The 25,339-nt window shown below is 34.9% G+C and overlaps 1 protein-coding gene across 2 annotated transcripts in view; it reads right to left on the reverse strand.

Moving 5' to 3' along the window:
• OLFM3 (olfactomedin 3) overlaps positions 1-23,870 on the reverse strand; it is a 207,082-nt gene extending 183,212 nt beyond the window's left edge. For both annotated transcript variants that reach the window (XM_010360615.2, XM_010360616.2), the window contains exon 1: positions 23,383-23,870. In XM_010360615.2, the coding sequence (XP_010358917.1) occupies positions 23,383-23,451 (69 nt within the window). In that variant the 5' untranslated portion in view covers positions 23,452-23,870. The remainder of the gene's footprint in view (positions 1-23,382) is intronic.
• Between the last annotated feature and the right edge of the window lie 1,469 nt (positions 23,871-25,339).

Below are 25,339 nucleotides of genomic sequence, written 5' to 3' on the forward strand. Positions count from 1 at the left end.
GACTAGCACTTGGTCGTGTTTGTGGAAGGAATTAGTGTATGAGGGGGTAAATGGATTTTCGAGGGTTTTGAGTGTTTCCACACAAAGTATATTATTTGACATCAACCTTCTGATTGCTAATTATTTTTAGTAGGGTAACTAAGCTGTAAATATCTTTATATCATTCCTCAGCTCAATAATTTCATAGTTACTAAAGGAGTGTCTTAGAGATCCTGATCCCTTAATTGGACCAGTTTTACCCTCACTTTTTAGTTTTAGACATTGAAACAATGGCTCTTCTTTCATAATTTTATGTCGCTGTGGAGATGCTATAAAATTCCTCTTATCCAGGTTATAAGGACCCATAGTGTTCTGAATGTATTGCTGTGCTTCTGCTGGGTTTCTCGAAACAAAGCACTGCTTTAACCTAATTCTGACAGGGTCTACTAATGGTACATAACCCTACAACCAACGGATGCCTGTGCTCCGAACCAGGCTTGTGGCAGACAGTTTGCAAATACTAGATAGTTTTGACGTTTGCTTATCTATTTCTTTGTTTGGTCCTGGGTTCACAACTAGAGTATAAGCCCCATGTACTAGGGAATGTTCCTGATGTATTTCTGAGCCATGTTCTCTAGAAAATGGTGCAGGTTAAATTGGGAACGTGAAATAACATTTTTGTTGTTCTTCAGGGTTCTTCATTCTATCTTTCATAAAAGAGATGTCAGAAAGCTCTTTCTCAGTCACCTTTACCATGGCACTTGTCTCCTGAGTTGATTACGACTTTAACTCAACAATGAGAAGCCAATATAAACTCATCAGTTCATGGTCTGTGCAGGGACATGCTGTAAAGACGGAAGTAAATCATATAATTATCCCTGCTCCACAGGAAGCAAATTATTTCAATTATCTGAAATTAACTCTACATCTAGACTTCTCCTAGGTAAACAATTGCTGTTTGGGGACAGTGGTGTGGATATTGTCAGAAAACATTTATATTAACACTTACAGTGACACATTAACACACTTACATAGTCTCATGGATAGAAAGTAAATATCTGGCTAAATCACATACATGCATTTAGTTTCAGAAATGAAATTAAGCTTATTATCTGTATGCTGATGCTTTTATTTCTATGGAAATATAAGCAACATCCTGTGGACACTATATAATTAATAGTAAAACATTAAAACAAAAGTTTTCAGTTTTTAAAATATGTCTTTTTTTTGCGGTGGATAGAGAAATCTTTAAAACATATGAAATAGTTGGCTGTATTTTTTTTTTTTAAGGGAACAGGTTTTTTTTGGCAGTTGACTTACAGCCAGTCTTTTCTGTCAAAATATCAATGTTTTCTTGAGGATAAAAATAGTCTCATTGCAGCCAGCAAAATGTCATTTGAAACTACAAGTAACCACTGTCACAGAAAAGGTAAACCACTTATTATTAATGCTTGTAACACAACAAAGAGTACAATGATTTCAACAGAGATTGCTATTTCCACACAGCTCAGAGTTATCACAAGAGATAGCAGAAGTAAGGGGAAGGTAGCAGAATGTAGCCCATTGCACAGAGGCTACTATATTGAGGAAAGAATATTCAGGAGACACAGGGAGGAACGCAGCTTAGTACCCACACACAGAGAGTTGAAAATATCAGGGAAACAAAGATTATGCAAAAATCAAAGAAAGAGCATGTAAAAAAAGCAAAGTAAGAAAGAAACGACAGAAGAAAAAAATAGCAAACTTTTAAGGATTTTCTACAAGTTAACAAAAGTCTAGCTATACTTAAGTGGACATTATTAAATTCTAATGGGAGATTTTAATGTCTTTGAATAATTAATAAGGAGAGAGTAGAAAAGAACATAAGATTGAGACATGAAAGTCTCCAAAACACTCCAAAACAATACAGTCAATTTGCAATTGGTGATGTGTGGGTATTTCTGTTATTATTTTAAAATAAATTTACCAAATATAGGATTAAACAATTTTATTTGAGACAGAGTCTTGCTCTATCTGATTAAATAATTTTAAATTACTCCATTTTGTGTTTAAATCCCACTTAAGGAACTCTGACCTGGTATTATCAGTAGCTGAACTACATTGTATCCAGGTAGACTGTAGTGACCATCTGGTCCCTGGACAGCTGCCCAAGACTGGACAGACTATTGCTGATTTTTAGCTGCACCCATGCCTTTTTCACCAAATGGAGAGGATTTACATAATTGGTAACCTAAAAAGAGACAATTACACACAGATACAAATACTAATACAGTAATAGAATTAGCTATCAGGCTATAATTGGTGTTAGTGTTTTTGCTTATTTCTGTCTTGTTGTGTTTTAGATGCTGCCAGAAACTAGTATCTCATGTACTTCCCATAATAATCTTATAAGTCAGGCTTCATTTTTTCCCTAAATTTGTATATAAGTAAACTGAGGCTTGTAGAAGTTTGTAATTTCTCAAGATTTTACTGCTAATAAGTATACACTCAAAAATATCATCTCCATATCATGAGTTTTTAACCACTATGGTATATTCTGTAAATTAGAAAAATAATTTGAAGTCTTTACCATATAATGGACTCCAAGAAATATAACTTTTCCTTTCTTCCCTTCTAAGAATCTAAATTATTCTAAGAATCTCAAAACTCTTAACACATACATTAAAGATTTACTTGGTTTGATAGTAAGGTATATTTTATTAGAAGCAATACAAAGTGGAAAGGTGCCTTTATAGGTGTATATATCCCCCTAGCTCGTGGACAATTTTTAAAACCTTTCCTGAATAATTTGCCCTAAACAATGCTTTCAATAAAAATTAGGTGATAGTAAACTAGAAATTTCCAGAGTAAAAAACTACTCTGGAAATCTCAGTAGTAGTTATACAAACTATGTGTTTTAACAATTTTTCAGAAGGTAGAATTAACATCTTTTATTAAAATGGAAGAATATGAAAGCATTTATAATTAAATAAAATGAATTAGGCGATTATAATCAACACTTTTCTCATTTGAAACATTTTCACCATAGCAGTTGGAGAAACTTTTCACGTGATTATTAAAATGGTCATTTTAAGTTAATTTTTGAGTTTTTGGAGATATTCTACCTTGCTTAAGAGTCAGAACAAAAAGTCACATTTAGATCTGTTTGTATTTCTCTTTTCCTTCAGTACTGACTGTGATTATGAATAAATACCAAATGGCTCATGAGTACAAAAAGAGCATAGAGAGTTGGAACAAACTAAAATCACAACATCTGGGAGACCTGAACTGAACATGTGCTCAGCAAAGATTTGTTGGATTAAAATACATTTCAGAATTGGGAGGGACATTAAGGATCACTTGTTAGTTGAATTCTATCCTACTTTATGCAAAAGAATTTTTAATAGCAGAAGTGATGTATAGATGATCTGTGAATAAAGACAGAATTTTTTTTTTTTTTTTTTTTTTTTGAGACAGAGTCTGGCTCTGTTGCCCAGGCTGGAGTGCAGTGGTCGGATCTCAGCTCACTGCAAGCTCCGCCTCCTGGGTTTACGCCATTCTCCTGCCTCAGCCTCCCGAGTAGCTGGGACTACAGGCACCCACCACCTCACCCGGCTAGTTTTTTTGTACTTTTTAGTAGACACAGGGTTTCACCGAAAGACAGAATATTTAAAATGGCTTCCTTTCACCTCTCTTTAGTCAACTCTCATGGCAAATCAATGGTTGCTATATTTTTTTAATAGTTGTGCTCATGATTTGTTCCATCAAATATAGCCTTTTATGTTTAGAAGGGTCTTTGTGTTTTTTTTTTTTCTCTCTTTTTTTCTCATGAACATAAACACTTTAACATCATTGCTTCATAAATTAACCTGAAAACATTAAACTTCATGAAGAGGGGTTAGGAACAGGTAGAGAGTTTATGAAAAATAATATGTTTATACTTTGTTTCTTTCTCATAACATATACTGGAATCATGTAAAGTTGAATAAGATGAACTGAATAGGTAACATCAGGTTACAGATTTAGTACATTAGTTACAAGGTAGAACATATAGCATGAGCAATATTTTTTGAAGACTAATTTACTGAAAAATAAGTTACTGTTTATCTTGCATTTACTAAATGCCAGGGCAGTGGATTCAGTTCAAAATGTTATGTGATTTAATGTTTATGTAGTCCCTTGAGGGAAGTATTATTTTCCCAATTGTATTATGGAGAAACGTGTGATTTGGAGAGAAGTAACATGCTTCAAATGAGACAAGTCTTTTATTGTAATTTCAAACAAGAAAAATTATTTATTATAATTTTGCATCATTTGAACCACATAATAATTCCCACAAAGATTAAAGATAAGATACAAAGAAGAAAAGGTCTGAGCTTTCTTAGAGTAAATGAAATTTTCAGTAGGACTTTAAATTATATGAAAAAATAATTTTAAATTGTTATGTGTATTTAATTGATAGGATAATTTGAAAGTCACCTCATTTAGTTTTTCAATGAGTTTCAAGAATATGTTTAAGACAACAGCTCAAATAAAATTCATAGAATTATCTTAGGTTATTATGTAATTTATAAATAATAAAGTACATTTAAAAAATTATGTAATTTATGTCACTCACTTACTTTTTCTAGAATTAATGTAATTAGTTTTGATCATTGAGGTTTCACTCTTTAGTAGTTACCAGATCAAACTCTTGCTCTTTTACGCCAAACATATATATGCTCACACAGACAGGCACTTGAATTTTTTCACTTTCAGATTTATAGCTCAACAACATTGCAGTACTTTACGTACTCCTTTCATTCTATTATATCATCCCATAGCAAGGGAAATGGGAAGAATGTCACATAGGTCTTTTTTTTTTTTTCTTGCTTTAGTCACATAAAACTAAAGTTAACATTTTTCTTCTTTTATGTTTGTTGGATAATTAGAAAGACATTGTATAATAGATTAAGAGTCATATGTGATCCACGTCTCTTTAGGCATAAGTTAGAGCAGAAATAAATTGCTAAATGTAACAAATGACAAGTTTATTTCCATTAACGTAGTATATTTAAATTAAATTTTATTTTTGGTCTTAGAATTTTTAGAATGAACAAAAGTGAACCCTATTCTTCTGTATGTCTTGCAGGGGGCTGCAGAAATAATACATTCTCTTAGACGTGGGTTAATTTTTACATTGCTTTAAAGATGTTCCAAGGGAATTTTCAGTGTGGAGTTTTGACTAAATGTTGTTAAAATATACAGTCTTACCTGCTGTCTACTCTGCCCTTCTTTCATAGTTATATCATATCCACCTCTAACACTCAATGGATGAGTCTTCCCTTGAGTAAAATATGACCACTGATATGGTTTGGCTCTGTGTCCCCACTTAAATCTCACCTCAAATTGTAACTCTCGTAATCCCCATGTTTCAAGGGTGGGACAAGGTGGAGGTAATTGGATCATGGGGGCGGTTTCCCTCCCCCATGCTGTTCTCATGATAGTGAGTGAATTCTCATGAGATCTGATGGTTTTATAAGCATCTGGTGTTTCCCCTGCTTTCACTAACTTCATCCTGCTGCCTTGTGAAAAAGGTGCCTGCTTCTCCTTTACCTGCTACCATAACTGTAAGTTTCCTGAGGCTTCCCCAGCAATGTAGAATGATTTCAGAGAATGTATGGAAATGCCTGGATGTCCAGGTAGAAGTTTGCTGCAGGAGTGGAATCCTCCTGGAAGACCTCTGCTAGGGCAGTGCAGAAGGGAAATGTGGGGTTGCAGCCCCATACAGAGTCTCTACTGGGGCACTACCTTGTGGAGCTGTGAGAAGAGGGCCACCATCCTCCAGACCCCATAATGGTAAATCCACTGACGGCTTGTACTGTGCACCTGGAAAAGCTGCAGGCACTCAATGCCAGCCACTGAAAGCAGCTGGGAGTGAGGCTGTACCCTGCAAAGCCACAGGGATGGAGCTTCCAAAGGCCATGGGAGCTCACCACTTGCATCAGCGTGACCTGGATGTGAGACATGGAGTCAAAGGAGATTATTTTGGAAGCTTAAGGTTTACTGACGGCCCTTTAGATTTCAGAGCTGCATGGGGCCTATAGCCCCATTGTTTTGGCCAATGTTTTCCATTTGGAATGGGAGCGTTTATCCAATGCCTGTACTCCCATTGTATCTAGTAACTAACTTGCTCTAGATTTTTATTCTCATAGGCAGAAGGGACTTGCCTTGTCTCAGATGATACTTTGGAGTTTGGACTTTTGAGTTAGTGCCTGAATGAGTTAAGACTTTGGGGGACTGCTGGGAAGGCATGATTGGTTTTGAAATATGAAAAGAAATGAGATTTGGGAAGGGCCGGGGTGGAATGGTATGGTTTGACTGTGTCCACACCCAAATCTCACCTCAAATTATAAACCCCATAATCTCCATATGTCAAGGGTGGGACCAAGTGGAGGTGATTGGATCATGGGGGTAGTGTCCTCCATGGTGTTTTCAATATAGTGAGTGAGTTCTCATGAGATCTGATGGTTTTATAAGCATCTGACATTTTCCCTGCTTGCAGTCACTCTGTCCTGCCACCCTGTGAAAAAGGTGGCCACCTCTCCTTTGCCTTCTGCTATGATTGTAAGTTTTCTGAGGCCTCCCCAGCAATGTGGAACTGTGAGTCAATTAAACCTATTTCCTTTATAAATTATTCAGTCTTGGGTATTTCTTCACCACGGTGTGAGAATGCACTAACACAACCACCTAGGGTAAATCTGGCCCAGAGTGAGAGGGAAGGGAGTGATACATCCTCCCACTTTCTATTATATTTTGTGTTGAATGCCCTCCAACTAGTTTATGGCTTTGTGCATTTTCCACATCAGAAGAAAATTGGACTAACTAAACCTTTTCATAGGGTCAGTGAAAAAAAAAACTAGTTCCTGGGGAAAACTCAGGCTTGTCTTTCAATGCATATGAAAGATTCATTACCGATTTAGTTCAGACTGCAACAAGTGAGGAACTCACAATCAATCATTAGTGACATTTCCTCATGTCTGCTCATTTCTCTGAAAATATTTTTCACCTTTTAACTTCTACTGAAATCTGATTCTCCTCTGAACACACAGCTGCCCCAAAAGAACTCTCAAACCCTTTGCCACACTTCTGTCACTGAGCCTGGCAGTGTGAAAAGCTGTCCTCCTTGCTCCTAATTGCAGTTTTCAGGACATTATTCTTTTCTTCTCCCTACAGATAACTCATCCTCCCTCTCAGCTGCTGACCATGCTTCCTATTTCACCGAGAAAATGAAAGCAATTACAAGGGAGCTTCTACGCACTCACACACTCTTAGCTGAACTGCCAACAATATTTGTATCATATACTTTGTCTTCCCACCTGTTCTTCTAAAGGAAGTCCCTGCATTCCCATTTTAAAACAAATCTCTCATGTATCGTTCCAATCAGCATCATAGTAGAGTGTTATTTCTTCCATTTTAGACATTAACAAAAACAAACATGTCTGACGCCATATTCTCCTCTAGGTATACTTTATTTCTCCTTTCTTTTACAGCAAAACTCCTCAGAATTCTCCAGTTTCATGGGCTTAAAAACTGTCTGCACACTAATGATTCTCAAAATGATATATTCCATTCAGATATCTCCCCTGAACTTCAAATAACAGCTGCCTACTCTACAATTCCACTTGGATGTCTAATAAACATTTCAAACTTACTTACATGTTCAAAATCAAACTCCTGATCTTCTCTCTCATTTACCAAAATTTCCCATCTTAAGAAACATATTCCCTTCCAGTTGTGAAAATTTTGGGAAGTTTTTGGCTCAAGCCAAAAAATTTGGAGTCATCCATGACTCTTCCCTTTTAGCTAATGTCAACATTAACCTAGTTATTTTATATCACCTGCTCTCTTAACTCCCTCCCTTACCACCAAAAGCAAATTTTTCCCACAGAAGGCAAAAATGGTTCTTTTAAGACATAAATCATGTCATGTCACATCTGTGCTCAAAACTCACAATATCTTTCCATGTCAATCAGAATTCTTAAAACCACCCACAGAGATCCATGTGATCTAACCTTCTGATAAATCACTGATCTCATTTCCTGCTGGTCTCATTCTTGCTCCTTCTAGTTGAAGTTCACTATCCTTCTTGCCCTTTTCCAAACATTCCACATATGCTCTTGGCTTATTGAATTTATACTTAAAATTGCCTACTTGGAACAATTTATCTCAAGTATCTACGAAATAATTCTCCACCTTCGTCACATCTTCGCTTTCAAGTATTGTGTGCACCATGATACTGATTCCAATCATTTGTCCCTGCACTACAATATGCCACTGTTTCTCTCTCATCTGTATTGTTTTCCCTCCACGTGATGTTTTACTATCTTACATATGTTTTTGCTTGTTTGTTTATTATTTGTTCTCAACTATTTTGTAAGCTTTAGGACAGAAATTTGTGTCTTCTTGGTCACTGCTGTATCCTTAGATCTTAGATACAAGTACATGGCAGACATTCTGAAAATACATTGAAAAATTTTGACCATAAATCCTTGGTAATACAGTTGTCATGTAATTGATGATTGGAATCAATATCAAACATGTATAGCAGGCTTACTCTGGTCATTTTGTTATTTTTTTCTATAACATACCAAACCATTACACATGATTTGAACTTTTTTGCCTAAATTGTAGCATTATGATGGAGTTTTATTGTATTTATAGAATGAATAAAATAATGAAAGAAAGGATATGAAGAAGTAATAAAGGAAGGAAGTGGGGAAGGGAGGAAAGAAGGAAAGACATTGAAATATAAGAAAGATATGAGTGAAATAATTACTCTTATCCCAAGATGAATAAACACTGAAAAAACATTGATCGTTCGAATCTGAAATCAAAATGACTAAAATGTTTTAGGTTATGCTAAATTGAAGGTCAGTTTAATCAAGCCAGAGTCATCTATAGTAGAAGATTCTTTATTTGGGGGAACCTCCCCAACAACAGACTTATTATAAAAGAATTCATAAAAAATTAAATAATTGATTAATATGCATGTATGGTGATGGTGATGGAATCTACAGTGCAAAGAATCTTCACTTATAATTATCTTGGAGTGCAATCAGTGTAATTTCAACAAGCAGAGACAATCACAATAAAATCATGGAGACCTTGAGGTAAGATATGCATTGGGATTCCTCTCAGTAATTTTTGTTTAGATGATTAAAATAAATAGATGGTCCCATAGCTAGCTAGGTACGTAAACACAGACAGAGACAGGAAGATAAAGATAGAGAATATAGAGACACTTATAGTTTTTAAAATATTTTACTACTGTGATGGTTAATTTTATGTGTCAACTTGACCGGGCTATGGAGTTCCCAGATATTTGAACAAAGAATATTTTGCATGCATATGTGAAGGTGCTTCCAAAGGATATTAAAATTTGAATTGGTAGGTTGAGTAAAGTAAATTAACTTCTCTAATGTGGGTGAGCCTCTTCCAATCTGGTGCAGGCCTGCATGGAACAATAAACCTGAGCAGAAGAGAACTGCTCCTTTCTGACTGCTTTTGAGTGTGGCTATCCACTTTTTCCTGCATTCATCCATGAGCTGGAACACTGGCTCTTCCTGGTTCTTCACCCTCCAGAACATCTGACTAGAAATACACCCTCTCCTTGGTGTCCAGCTCGCTAAATGAAGATCTGGGACTTATCCACCTACCTAATCATGTGAGCCAAATTCTTTAATGAGTGTCACTCTCTGCCCCTGTCTTTCTTTGTTTCTCTACACACACACACACACACACACACACACACACACACACACACACACACAATTTATATATTGGTTGTTTCTCTGGAGAACCCCTAATAGTACAACTAAAGTGCGTGTTTTTTAAATTTGTTTTTTTACCTGTTGTTTGGAGTTAAGATAACTAAATTCCATAAATATTTTTAATCTGGTACAGGTTAAGTCCTGAAATATTTGAGTAATTATACTTTTATCATTTTAATGCCACCAGTGGCTCTCTTTCTTTTACATCTTCATCAGCCTTTTTTGCATCTCACATAATTAGGGATAAGAAAAACTCAAGTCATGTAAAAAAGCTCTTCAGTGTTTCACAGGCTTGTACATCTCTTTGACTTCATACATGCTATTGCCATATACTGGAATACTTTTTCATTCTTCATTGTCTAGTTAACCTTTCTTTAAGGATTCCTGTCCCCAGGGAACTCTCTCTGTGCTCCATTCTGCTATAGGTCCCCCACCCTCAATCCTGCCACATTCTCTCTTTGTGTCTTATACAAGTTTCTGCTGTGAGACATGTCATCCTATACTATAATTATTAATAAACATCTTTGGGTCCTCCAAGTGTTAAGCACTTCAGAAGGGTAGAAACTGTACAAAAACATGTTTTATGTCCAACTCCTAAAATAGTGCCAGTTGTAAATATTTATATTTATTGAAAAAGTAGTTACCACATAAATACTAATAGTCCAGTCTATCCCATGCGATAATTTAGAACATTGAGAATCTTTAATACCTGAACTAATTATATTCTTCTTTAATAATTTTCTTTATAAATTTTCTTAAGCCTAAAAGCAATTCTCAATTATCTGCAATTAAATAAGCAAACTCAAAAACACAAATTTTTTTTTCCCAATTGCACATGAAAGAGGAAATCCTGGATATGTTTTAAGACATGTGTCACTAAGCAATCATCATTTATTTGCCTGTTCTTTATGAAATATGCATTGGTTTTCTAAACAAAATTGCTTTCATTGGAAGACTTGCCAGTGCCTTTGGTAGATCACATTTTGACTGATAACAGCGATGGAGAAGGAAAAAGATGGAATCATAGTCATCCTTGTATTGAATCATGGGTAGCCTGCTTATTTGTATTTTCACCAAAAAAAGTAGATTACAAAACAATATAAAGAAGTTTTCATCCAGTGCTTTTAAAAGACCTATGATGGCAAAGAAATGAAATTCTTAGGCCGGCTCAGTGGCTCACATCTGTAACCCCAGCACCATAGGAGGCCAAAGTGGGTAGATCACTTGAGGTCAGGAGTTTGGGGCAACATGGAGAAACCACGGCTCTACAAAAAACACAAAAATTAGCTGAGCGTGGTGCCGCAGGCTTGTAATGCCAGCTACTCGGGAGGCTGAGGCCTAGAATTGTCTGAGCCTGGAAGGCAGAGGTTGCAGTGAGCCGAGATGACACCACTGCACTCTAGCCTGGGCAACGAAAGGACAAACACGAGACTCTGTCTCAAAGACAAACAAATAAACAAAGAAACAAACAAAAAGTTCTTAGATTGCAGGTGAGATTCTATAGGCAGATTTTTACCTAACAACAAAATGATTTATTTTTTATATTATAAATGTCAATCAGGGAAAACCTAAACTTTTCATGTAATTCACTTAGGGCTATGTGTAATCCAGTTATAGCCTACTTCAATAAGCAGTTTTGTTTGTTTGTTTGTTTGTTTGTTTTTAGAAGGCGTCTTGCTGGGTCTCTCAGACTAGAGTGCAGAGGCGCCATCTTGGCTCATGGCAACCTAGGCCTCCAACGGTTCTAGCGATTCTCCTGCCTCAGCCTCCCGAGTAGCTGGAACTACAAGCGTCTGCACCATGCCCAGTTATTTTTTTTTTTTTGTATTTTTAGTAGAGAGGGGTTTCACCATGTTGGCCAGGTTGGTCTCGAACTCTTGACCTCAGGTGATCCTCCCACCTAGGCCTCCCAAAGTGCTGGAATTACAGGCTTGAGCCACTGTGCCCGGCTGCAATTTTTCATTTCTATATTAGCTATCTTCTTTTATAATACTTAGACCACACTGTAATTTATGTCTATGGTCTTTCTAATTTTCATATTCACAATCATAGACTCTAGCATTATTTGCCTGATTATGTTTGTACACATTAATTAATGAGGCAATTGCCAATTATTACTAATATATATAAGCCAGTGTATTAGTTTCTATTGTTGCTGTAACAAATTACCACAAACCTAATGGTTTAGAACAACACAAATTTATTACAGTTCTGGCAGACAAAAACCTGAAGACTTTTACGAGCTTAAAATCAAACTGTCGGTAGGGCTGCATTCCTTTCTAAAAGGTCTCTGGAAGCATCCATTTCTTCTTGCTTTCCAGCTTCTAGAGGCAGCCTGCATGGGTTGGCTTGTGCATCATTTCCCCATTTTAAAAGTGCATCTCCCCAATCTCTGCTTTTGTCATCCTTGCTTCTTTTTCTGATTCTGGGTCTCCAGTCTTCCTCTCAAAAGGACCATTTTGATTATATTGAGCTTACCCAGAAAATCCAGGATCATATTCTTATCTCAAGATCCCTACTTTAGTCACATCTACAAATTCCGTTTGGTCATGGAAGTTAACATATGCATAGATTTTGTGGATTAGAATGCAAACATCTTTGGAAGGATGTTATTTTGTCTACCACAGTTAGTGTGCAATTTTTATTATATTTTGCCAAAAAACCATAACACAGTAGCAGTAAATATCATTAGAAGTACGTGTAACTCAATATAGAAACTTTCCCATAATTATTTCTGATTAAAAATAAACCCTATTCCTTGAATACTGTTCTATTCTCCAATATTAGAAACATATAGACAGAAGCTAGATAACTATCCATCAGTTATGTTATAGATTTGAAATAGAGGTTCTCTCTATTTTCTTATAACTTTAGCCATCTCTTTTGCTTTAACTTTCATAAAGACAGTAGAAACACAAAGTCATTTACTCATTAATCTTTCAATTAAATTTGCAAAAACTAATGAAAGGGAAGATACAGAATACATGTTAAATGTGCCATAATGCTTGGGATGTGAAATGAGCTTATATATTTTTGTATTTTTTGTGTGTGTGTCACTATATGCATACAATGAATTGCGGTGATTTTTCTCCAAGACTTTAATTCTGATTTTCAGCAAAATGAAAGCAATATACATTTTTATCTTTAACTTAGTCAATTTGAAAGGCTATGAGCAGAAGTGAAATGAATGAAAAAAATAATGAGCTATATTTTTGAGAGACTGATGTGCCCCATTTCAGGATGACCTACCAAAAATATAAGAGCATTTGGTGGTTCAACATACTCGTCTCGTACATGAGGAAATGGAAAGCACAAAACTTCAGTGACTTGCCCGGGGCCATACAACTAGATAGTTACAGAGCTGTTAAAAGGTCCCTGCTTTGCTAACTCCTAATTTGGTACTCTGTCCACAATACCATAAACTTTTCAATATCCTACTTAGTATATGATTGTCTCTGATTTGGTATAATTTCTCTTTTCCTTAATCTCCATTTTGTATACGAAATTAATATTATTTAGTTGAGTCTCTTGAGAGGGAAATAAGATCTTTTCCAATATCATTACGTACAAATAGACCAAATGCAGTCAAGCTTGTTTCCTCTTTCTCTGCAAAGTTCAGATTTAAGTAGGGAAAGAAAAAGGAGCTTAATGATGTTTTCTTGCCTTTTTCTTTCTTGTATTTATTCTTTCTAAGAAATACATATATATTTTGAGACGGAGTCTCGCTCTGTCGCCCAGGCTGGAGTGCAGTGGCCGGATCTCGGCTCACTGCAAGCTCTGCCTCCCGGGTTTACGCCATTCTCCTGCCTCAGCCTCCCAAGTAGCTGGGACTACAGGCGCCCGCCAACTCGCCCAGCTAGTTTTTTGTATTTTTTAGTAGAGACGAGGTTTCGCCGTGTTAGCTAGGTTGGTCTCGATCTCCTGACCTCGTGATCCACCCGTCTCGGCCTCCCAAAGTGCTGGGATTACAGGCTTGAGCCACCGCGCCCGGCCAGAAATATTAAGATTAGTTGAACTAAGATCTTATTCCAAAGTTTAATGCCAGCAGTCATAGAAGGGTAACTACGTCTCGTATTAATTAGTATAATCATTCTCTGTGGGGGGGGGGGGGGTGTAGGAAGCAATAAAGTTAACTGAAATATTTAAATACATATTGGCAAATGAATCATCTGTAACAACTTAAACCATCCCTGATATGTAAACAAATAGCTTTCCTCAATTGTTTTTCTTTTAACTGTATTTGAATGTGCTCACCTCCATGCTACATATAAACTCATTTGTAATTTTATCACTTAAAGTCTTGTTTTACTTTTGTTTTAGAACAAATATTTAGATATGGAGTCTTATCTTGATTTGACCAACAAGGAGGTCATGAAGCTTTGGCATCAATGAGGGGTGCAATGAATAAATAATGAATTATTTACATTCACTTGATTCCTTACCCTCAAATACCTTCTGCTCAGTTTGGGGTCATTATGTTACAATAGCTATCTCTTCGGCATAAGCTTCCTTACTCTTTTTACATTTCCTTCTGCATATCCCTTGAGTACTTTAAGATCAATCAAATTGAAGTCATTTTACTCTCTGTTTCTTGTACCCAACTTCATAAAGAGTAGAATATATCTGTAGCATCTATAAATAATAAGTATAATAAGAAGTCTTTAGAGAGTCTTTAACCAAATAATATTTCAATTTGTTTTTACTACAATGATATGTATGAAGATTTCATTATGACACAAAACTTACGTAAGTGTAAAAATAATGACTGTTGGTCCTGATTCCAGATAAATAATTCCCGATGCAGCCATAAATGTAGATCGCTCCCAGAAGAGATGGCATCTTTTGTAAGTCATATTTTACCAGTGACATTTTGGTGCTAGTTAATCAACATTTCCAGTACTGATTCTCTATTTGAAGAAATCCTGCCATCTGGAATTGGTCCCTCTAATAATATTATTTAAACCATCATGGGGTAATGCTTCTTAATCACCTTCAACTTAGTTGGAAAAATTAATAAGCTTGTCTATTCAATTTATGTCCTCCCTTTGGGGTTATCTAGGTATCTGTTTATTTGTAATATTTAAGCAATTTTATTGCTGATATTTTTTCCAGAGCATTTTAAACCACAAAGTTAATCATACAAAATATTTAATTTCTGATACTATTTAGAAGTTACAATTCAGATGAATATGACTCCACTATACTTATATTTGTTTTTAATTATTAAAAATTATTCTTAATGGTGGTGTTATGTTCTTAGAATAATGTAGTAGAAAAATAGAGGCAATATGGCTTTTCTTTATATGGCACAGTACCATTATAAGTGTATATACTAAGATAATAATTTAAACAGAACCTTTAGATACGTAAAAAAAAAAGTCAGTCTTTAAAAAGAGTTGGAAAAATATAGGTTATATACTAATTTATCAAATAAAGCTAAGAGATTACGTACAACGAAAGTAGTCAAAACAACATATACACATTAATAAAATGTTTGTACTTATAAGTCTATGCAAATGAAATGGACACTAAGAGAATATACTAACTTTGCCACCAAGCATCATTAAACACAGGTAATTCACAGGAGTATTAAGGTTGTAGCAATCTAGAGAGCTACCACAAGTCAAAAATAGCACCAAGGATAGTGGGGTGTGCAGGAAATTAATAAGAAATTTAAAGAAACATAATTTTTAGCGTAAGTCAAGATAAGTAACCTGGCATAAGAGTTCTAAGGCTTTAAAGGTTCTTAAACTCAGTCTCACTTCCTTGCCTCAGTATCTTGTCTGATGGAAAAATGGATCAAAAACATAGATTATATTCATGCATCATTTAACCCAGGATTTCAAGTTTATTAGGTGTTCCTTGACTTATTTATTCTTCATTTATTCATTATTTTCATGCAAAAACTACTTACTAAATATCTTATATCAATAAGACACTGTGCTGGCTGCTAGACAGGAAAGAATAGGATAGTGTCCAAAACACTGAACCTGCCCTTATAATTTATTAGAAGGGATAAAACACAATAAATGAATACATCACAATTTAATAAGAGATACAATAAAATAACTACTAACAAAGTAAGAAAGAAGTATGTGTACATACTTCTGAATACTATTTCGAAGAAGAGTGATTAGAAATTGTTTTGCAAATTTGGGGTAGGGAGGAAATACAATTCAACCTTTGTTCATGAACAACTATTCTGTGTCAGACATAGTACATGCAGCTAAAGATACAAATATAAAGAAAACATCATGATTTTCTTCTAGGAGTTCTTAGTTTATCAGGATTATCTACTCTTGGGGTGCAAGGAATGTCAGGGAAGAATTTATGGAAAAAGTGGTACTGGAGTTGCATCCTAAAATGTAGGTAAAATTTTGACATATGGAGAAAAGGGAAAAAAGCTTTCCAGGGAGAGACAAAACCATGACTACAACAGCATCTGCAATCTTCTCTCTAAACTTATTTTTATACTTCTGAAGGCTTGGTATGAAAATAACAGAAGGCATAGCTCTGTGATACATGCTTTACAACACCTTGTTTTTAATGCAAAAAGAATCAGTGTTGTTGGAAATATCATTTTTGTATTATTTCAGCTGCATTTTTGAATATTTTTATTAGTGCCATTGAAATTACCTGGCACTGTAGATAGAGATGGTCTTATGCAATTTCCGTATTTTAGATTCCCCTAAATAATCTGGAAACTCTTATAGAAAGTAACAGAGATAAATTAAACCTCATTATGGTATGGTGTGCAAGTATTTTTAAACATTTTTAAAATACTAGTTGTTCGTAAGTGGGGTCTATTCTAGACATTACGTATTTGTTTTTGTATGATTTTTACCCTTCATTTTATTTACATGGGTTGAGTATAGAAAAGAAAAAAATTAACTCATGAGCTACTGACGTGGATTTGCTATGGGGTGAGCAACATCAGCAGAAATATTACAATAACTAATTGAGGGTCAAGGTCTTTTGAAAAACTCTTTAGAAGTCTCTACTGAAAAGAGCAAGAAGATGAATATAAACAGAGGGACACAGAGCAATCCAAGAGAAAAGAGTAGAGAAATTATATTCCTAAATGTGGTCTTTTCTCCATGACCCTCTGCCTTGATTAACTTGAGAAAATCCCTTTTCTGATCTTCCCTCTTTAATATTATTTTTGAATCTTCAAGAGAATTTAAACTACTTTCTCATTAGCATAGTTTACGAAGACATAAGAAGTCCATACTTTGCACACTGGCCAAAAAAAGCAGTTTTATCTGTTGGTAGATTCTTTGTTTAAATCTATCTTTCCCTTCTGTGAGCTCTTCTCCATGACTAGTTTAAAAGCTCTTTTCTTGATGTGGTTGAGCTTTGATATTCTGAAACCACACTTCGTGTTTTACATTTTTTCCTAAGAAACTTGTAAAAAGTGACTTTTTGGATATAATTATGACGTAAACTTGTAAGGTGACGAGTTTAAATTGGAGCTTTGACCAAAATGATGGACTGGTTCTGAGAAGCTATGCTAACTTTATACAATATTCACTTTTCGCAAAACTGAGACGAGGAAACAGCAAGAGTGAAGGAATATGATAAGCTTTTTAAAATTATTATCAGTCCTTAATATGTGGTCCACAATAGACTTTAGATTTGGTTATAGGTTGATTGATGTAAGTGGAATATTTGCACTAAACTTTATGGTTTAAAATATGTTTTCGCATATATTAATATCATAAATAATTGTATAAATTCCATTGCTGTTATATTATTCCGTTACGTAAACTGAACTTCAGATAGGTTAACTCACTATTGAAAAGTTTTACTATTAGAGCTGAAAGCCACTTCTTATTTCATGTCTAGCTTCTGCTTTTACACTGATTTGAAAGTACAAATTTTAAAATTGTATTTAAAATATTGTCATAATAGCATTAGTTTCATTAAAAATGTACTTCATGATTTTTGATTGGTAAGTGGGCATAGACTGAATAGATTAATGACCAGTGTTAGGTGAGCTAAAATGTTCAAGGACCACCATTTCAACATCATATTGTAGATTTAAACCAGGGTAATGAGTGTTTACATAGCTTTGATATTGTCCTAATACTTGAATACTATTGGGAAATAATTTCACTCAAATATGTGGAAATGTACAGATAATCCCAGCGACTCACTGTAATTAATTTCACCTAACCTACCAAGAAAACGGTCTGGTTTTGCATATTTCTCTAGTTTCACTACTGCAAATTAAGTTGTGTTTTATGCTTTTAAGTAAATTGATGTTTAATTAATACTTACGTAAATCAGATGCAAGGTCTTAGTTTTTAAGCTGAAGCTTTATCCGGTCTCACTTTTCTCTTTATATATTTTCTTAGCACAAAAATTGAAGCTTTAAAAATAATTGCCAGTCCAAAATCCTTAAGGATGTGTCTGCCTAGAAGAGTCAGCAACCGAATATGTAGCCCTCCCAAATACCTTTCACATCTCTTTAATACATCCAGTACTTCCTTTCATATGGGAAACAAGTTTTTACTTTACTTTTCCCTAGATGACTTTCAGTTAAATAAAATTCTTATGGCTGAAGTACGAAACATGTTGGTTTTCAGACCTACTAAGTTAATGAATGATCTCTTCAGGGCAGCAATGTTTGATAGGTGAATAGATTGAAGCCTCAGCATATGGATTGTGTCTATGAATACAGGCGGGAAGCAGAGTGGTGAGACAGAAAGTAGAAAATTGAAGGTTTTAAATGTGAAACCGAGCAGATGAAAACTGCATGATATTATCCAGGGAGGCTCATTCTCAGGTCTCACAAAGTTTATGCTATTACTAGCTAGACCCTACAAAAGAATTGGTTAATTTTTGATAAATGGTCAAATATTATTAAAAAGAGTCATTCTAGAGTTTAACAAAGTTTTCAGAATGTCTAGGCTCCTCATTCTATAGGTATGAGCATCAAAATCACAGCTTCCCCAAAGTCACATCTATGTATATCATCAGTAGAAGAGGTAGTGTCTAGAAATGAGGGGCCTTGAATCCCCTGTGTTTCTCCCACTTGTGCTGCTTTCCCTCCCAACAGAGCATCGATCATTACAGTAGCCACTTTGTAAAGAGAATAGTTGCAAAGCTATAAGCAGTAAGAATTTTAAAAGAAAAATGAAGAAAGGTGATGCCGTTTAACTGTTTCTAGTTGCCAGGAGAGAGAGTGAGAAAGAATATTTACTTCTTCCAAAATAAAAGTTTAATCAGGTTAAGGAAGACGAGAAAAGATAAGACCAGGAAGCGATTTGCTCCTTCAAAACGTAGACAGGTTGCCTTGAACTCTTCAGTTTTTGCCATATCAGGGTTTACTGGTGCATAATTACAGGTCCTTGCCAAACGTCATCAATCCATATTTCTGTTCTAATTTGAGTTGATCCTGTTATGAAGAGGATGTCTCCAGCGCACAGGAGAAACAGGAAAAGACAGATTTTTAAGGTGAATTTTAAAGCAAGTAGTAATCTCAGTTTATTTCTCTTGCTTTTTTTGCTTTTCCTCAGTTTCATTTAAAAAATAGCAAGAACAAGAACTTTAATTAGATTTATGTATGAAAGCTACCCTTAGACAATTTAAGTCTGATTATTTTCTTTAGCAATATCAAAATATGAAGGTTGTATGGTATATTACATTTTGAAACATTCAGTAATATAATTATTAAAATATTCCTAATTCTCATCGTGCTTATAGGGCTTCAAAGCAATCGTCTTATTTAGGGCAACAGATCTAATTGACTGGGTTGCCTTGAACAGAAACCACAGTTTAGTGATGGAGATTATTGCTGAATCATTGTTATATTTTATGTTTGTAGTGTCAGCAAGTATCATGAAGTTAAATTTAACGTATTTCTACATAAGAAGATAGTAAATGTTTCCGCAAACTCGGTACAATTCCCCTGATAGGGCATTTTCTGATATATTTATGAGACAAGTATGACTTATATAAAGTTTAGCAGTCACAATGGTGTGTAGATATGGCCATGTCACCTCTTTTTAACTGTTCCCCAAGTATCTGGCTGGCTCCAGTGTCAATGTTGTGTTTGAAATCTGCACAGTCATATTTATATCCTCCTATCTTTATAGTTCAGAGCAGAGAAATTCATGGTTCTGATTCACAGGAATTACTGTTTTGTTACAATGTTCAAATAATGGCCCGCTAAAAATCTTCTTGCAACAGAAAGAAGTCCACTCTCCTACTATGAAGGTCATTACTGAAATCAATGCCTTCAGTTTAAAAGCACAGAGATGCCATCTAGCAGCCGCCCTCAGAAATTCCCTACACAGAAATAGTTCTTTCCCTGTAAAATTGAGCAATAATTGAATTCCTACAAGCTTTCAGTGTTTGAAGTTTTGCTTATAGAATAATGATTTGGCATGTTGTCTATAAGTCAAACACTCCATTACAAATGAAATTAATAGACTTCCCTTAAAATAGGCAGTGATATACATCTGAGTTTTTCTAAAAAGAACTGGAAAGGTACTAATTATACTTTAATTAATAAAAAGTATTTCAAACAAATTTCCTAAAAGAAAAATTGATCATCTGTCCCTACAAAAATACAAATAATTACTTAGTGTGAATTGCCTTCCTTTGTTGAAAGAGAATACCAATCTTGCCAATTTTTTGATACAGTAAATGAGAGAAAAGAAACTAAGTACATGCTGAAACTAAGCTCAGTCTCTGAACAATGGATCTTGGCCATTTTTAAAAATTTAAAAACAATATTGACTTTCAAGTAACTTATCTTACCATAAGATGGCGATACTTAAGCACTTTATAAAATGCCATATAAGACCTGTAAGCTTCAGTGATAGAACACACACACACACACACACACACAGCATTATAAATGTAAATATTATACGGTCTTCCATGAAATAGAATTGGCACTGTTGTTAGAAAACCCAGCAGTCTTCAGGTGAATTGATATATAACAAGTGCTTTCTAAGATGTTGATTTCCAATATTTGATATATGTAAAATCCTACACCTAAAAAAACTCTATTCAATTTTAAGAGTTCTCCTATTTTGCCAGTTTCTGTTTATCCATGTTTTATATATATATACACACATGTATGTTTACAATAAATAGAAAATAAAATAATATAGAATAATACTTAAAATAATTTGAAAATTTGATTATGATATATATCATTCCTAATGTATTAAAAGGTAAAAAAGCAGTTGGTTAGCATTTCTGTTCACTTAAGTGTTATCACAAATTATTTCTTATTTGTCCAAAAACTGTATTTTTTGTAGTACTATATTAAATGGATTTTTTATTTTAATTTCACCATATATAATTTGCTTTATGAATCCTGACTTTTAAAATCTAAGCCCTTAAATAACTAGTGGAATAAAAAATAAAATTGTAGAAAATTCTTAGCTTGTAACCTAATTGACAATTCTTTTGAGGACACAATGGTGCCATCTGTAATTTTTTTTGGGGGGGCAATATAAATATATATTATATAAATATATAATATAATACAATAGGAGCTTCTCTTCATTTTTTAAAGAAATGTTTCGTCTAAAAGTCCTAAAACTTTTTACAACATTAAAATTACTTGTTTTGAAAGTTTTAACATTCTCTGTAATGTCTATGATATAGAACAAATATCTTTTGAAAAAAATCATCTTTGTTCTTTGCACACTGTATTGCAGTGTGTGGAAGCTGAGAAGGACAGTTTGAAAAGTTAATGTATGTGGATATTTGTGGCAAATATCCACAGTTCATTCTGAAGAAACTAAAAAGTTTTATAGCATTGAATACACACAAATAAACTCACCAAAACTAGAAAAGATTATATTGACCAAAGATGCATTGCTTATTATAAAAATTTGTCTTCATATTTAACAGAAAATTATCTATATATTTAATTTTGGAAAGAAAGGGGTGCAAACAGTGAAGATATTTATGCATCAAAAATACCAGACAAATCAAATCACACACAAAATTGTTAATGAAGCTCTACATTTCTGAATTTATTTTAAAGAAAAACAAATAAAACTCACTTTAAGTCAAGTGACTTTTTCTGCAGTAACTTAGTGATTAACTTTGCTTTAAAAAATGTTCTACCAAGAATATTCCCAAATCAGATATATAATGGAATGTATTCAAAAGTTTTAAGCAATATATAATGTAAAAAGAGTGGCAATGGATAGAATGTGTCACTACAGGGTGCAGAGTCAAGAAGAAGAAAAAATAAATATAAAAACAAAATCAACACTTTTTCCTAAGTATAAAATGCTTTAAAGTTACACCTTAGTATATAAAATATGTCTTTAAGATTATTAAGATGACATTCACACAGTGTGAAGCATTTACATCAATAATACCAGTACAATCAAAGCTTTAAAATAAAATGAGTTTATTCTTATCAGGTCCCTCTAAATATGAAAGAGTACAGAAATGATTACAAATATATATGACATGATTCTAAGTTTTAACTGTATACTATATTAGGACTACAAATATCACAACCACAGTATTAAATTATGCTTTATTACATCTTAGTTCTATTCAGTAATGAAAGGAAACTTAATTTGTCTACACTGCACACATGATGTAAAGCTTTAAAAATAACTTTATAATATTCCAAAATATAGCTTTTATTAGTTTTATAGCATGAAATCATTCTTCCTATAGTGTCAAATTGCTGTTGGCCAGTTAAATAAGTAAAAAAAATAAATTGTATCTCTTAGTCTTTTTCACCAGGTGGCTTATCTCTTATTCCCTATCATTATGATTTTCTTAGAAGCTTTCAAATTATCTCACTTTGTCGTCAAGACTTTTCTCAGACATCTTTGAAAATATTTGTCCATATTTTCCTGTCTTTTTATCAAAGGAGTTTAGCGTTCACTTTAATTGCCAGTACTAGATAATTTTCAGAGTTCAACATCTACGAGCTAGCTCATCCTTCCTATTGCCCTCCTTGGTTTGTTAAGGTTCTCACTTTCTGTTTCTTAACACTGATAATCAGAACTTCCTCAGTGCCCCCTAATTTTCTTAATGAAAAGAAAGAAACAAACACAAGCTGCTTTCACCAACGCCTCTCAGCCATGGCAGAGAGTATAGCTCTGCTGCTCTGCCATGTGTGTTACAAGCAGCATCCCAAATGTTTTGGACACAAACCGCAGCACGTCTGCGATGGGAGTATTATTGACCAGGATCAGCTGGAAAACGCTTCCCTGCTTTCAACAAAGAAACGGTTCACCATGTCCTAATACGTGTTTATAAATTGCATTGTTTCTACTGCAAACTCCTTTGCATTACCCGTCCGGCTTGAAAAGAGAGCATTAAGCAGTTGGACACGGAATAAGCGAAATTCCCCGGAGAGCCGCATTGCCAGCTGCCCATGCACATTATATTTTCTCCTGGTCCCTCCCCCCCGCGCGGTAGGACTCTACCTTGAGGAGCTATTCCTCTGGTAGTTCACCTTGTTATCTTCCAGGCAGTGGGGATATGCCAGGCACCATAAGGTAGCTGAAAGAGCTGTCTCTCGTGCCGTTTTTGACATATTTATTTGCATTTTTGTTAGGTTTGTTACATATTGCACATATATTTCAAACAAGACTCAAAATATTGTTCATACCTTGGAAGGATCTAAGCCGGCAAGCAAAGACAGCAGCAGGAGGTTGAGAAGGTTGGACGTCGCCTGCATTCTGATCTGGGTTTTTGCCCCCTCTTTACTCTCTTTTATGTAGGCACTCCACTCACTGCAGAGACCTTTCCCTCGTCAGTTGCACTTTCTGCCTGCCAGTCAGAGCAGAGTGGAAGCAGAGGCGGCGGCAGCAGCAGTAGCAATAACAGCAGCAGCGGCAGCGGCGGCAGCCGCCCTGGGGGGCGATCATTCCGCAGGCATTCTCAGAGCTAGGAGTCCGGGAGCTCAAGAGAGTGGGTTGGGCTGCAGTGGGCGCTGGCCGCCGTGCTGAAGCGCCTCCAACCCGCGCGCCCCAGTTTACCCTCTCCTCCGCTGCTATATAGCCAGCCTACCTCAAAAGTTTTGACCCAAGGAATAGATAAAGGGAGTAACTGCTGAGAGAGGTGTGGAGACCTGGACAACGGATATGACATCACTACAGCTCCTGGGGGTTTCGGGGGGATATTTTGCGGGGAATTTGTTAACCGAACAAGGATTGACTCTCGTGCTCCAGTTCAGCATTTGCCGGCAACTTGAGCTGCAGAGAAGTAAAGAGTCAGCTAAATACAGGATTATGAAACAAATAGTGCACTGGAACCTTCTGCTGTCATTGACAGAGGACTTGACATTGTATTTAGTGCTTTAAACAAAGTTTGCAGTGCAGTCTATCAGTGTGTGTTTGTCATCCAAGGCACACGATTTTCAGCTGTTATAGATAGATAAATGTGGTAATTTATAGATGTGTACAGTCATTTGTGAATAGCTTATTGAAATTATATGTTTTGGTTACGTATTGATGTGTATCTATCTATCTATCTAGGGATTTTGGTCATCTGAAAACACTATGCATAAATAAATAAAGAGACTTATATTCTTCTTTTAGTTATAAATGATATATTCCATTAGTGTTCCCCCAACTGAAACAGTCCCACCACCCCATATGCACAGCCATACCTGGAAATATAGTTTTTCTATCGGTCTGACTTGCATTTTTACTTGAGGAAGAATTCACTGATAGATGGATAGTGGGATGGGAAAAGTGACTATTTCTAAGCTTTCAAACACTTCTGTAATCTAGGGCTCAAGAAAAGACAGAATACCTGCTTCACAAGAGCAAAGAAAGGGTAAATGGCAAACTCTCTTATCCTGCATCATTCAACCTTACTTAAGCAATTTCATTTCTTTGAATGTAAAAAAAGTGTTCTCAATAATATAAAAAGGAAGAAGTTGGTAGCCACACTGAAATATCCCTCTCATACAATTATGTCTTTAATATTTCCATCTTCTGTTGATTTTTCTAGAAATTATACTTCCTAAGGGTTAAAATATATAAACAGGGGCTGTGGACATTGCTTCCTTTTACTTCCACATTTAAAAGACAATGAAATGAGATATCAGACACATACCGAGTACAAAATCTCCATCAACCTTTCACGGAATATATATCGTATTTTTAAATATAAGAAATCCTAATTAAGACTCAAATACATTTGAAAGTTATTGCTCGCAAGAATTTACAACATATTGCATCTGTTTTCATCCTAATATTATAAATGTTACTGGAGGTATTTATTTTCTATAAACATAAATGGCATGAAGTTCACGACATCTGATAATTCTTTTTGACGGAATGGATCATGCAAAATAGAGATTGCAAAATCATAGAAAGTGAAATTACTTATGATGGTGTTAATTTAATAACCTTAACAGTCATAACCATATTTAGAAGTTTCCATTAGTTTGAGGTAATAGATAAAACTACAGAGTTGTACTACTCTTTGAGATAACTTCCTAGAACATATTTGTCAAAGAGCTTTTTTTCTTTTTGCACTTGTTTCTTGACCTAAACTTTTCTACCTATCCACATCTACATACTTATCTATCTATGTAGGATAAAATCAGCATAATT

This window comes from Rhinopithecus roxellana, chromosome 8 (genome assembly GCF_007565055.1).
Source record: "Rhinopithecus roxellana isolate Shanxi Qingling chromosome 8, ASM756505v1, whole genome shotgun sequence".
Lineage (NCBI taxonomy): Eukaryota > Metazoa > Chordata > Mammalia > Primates > Cercopithecidae > Rhinopithecus > Rhinopithecus roxellana.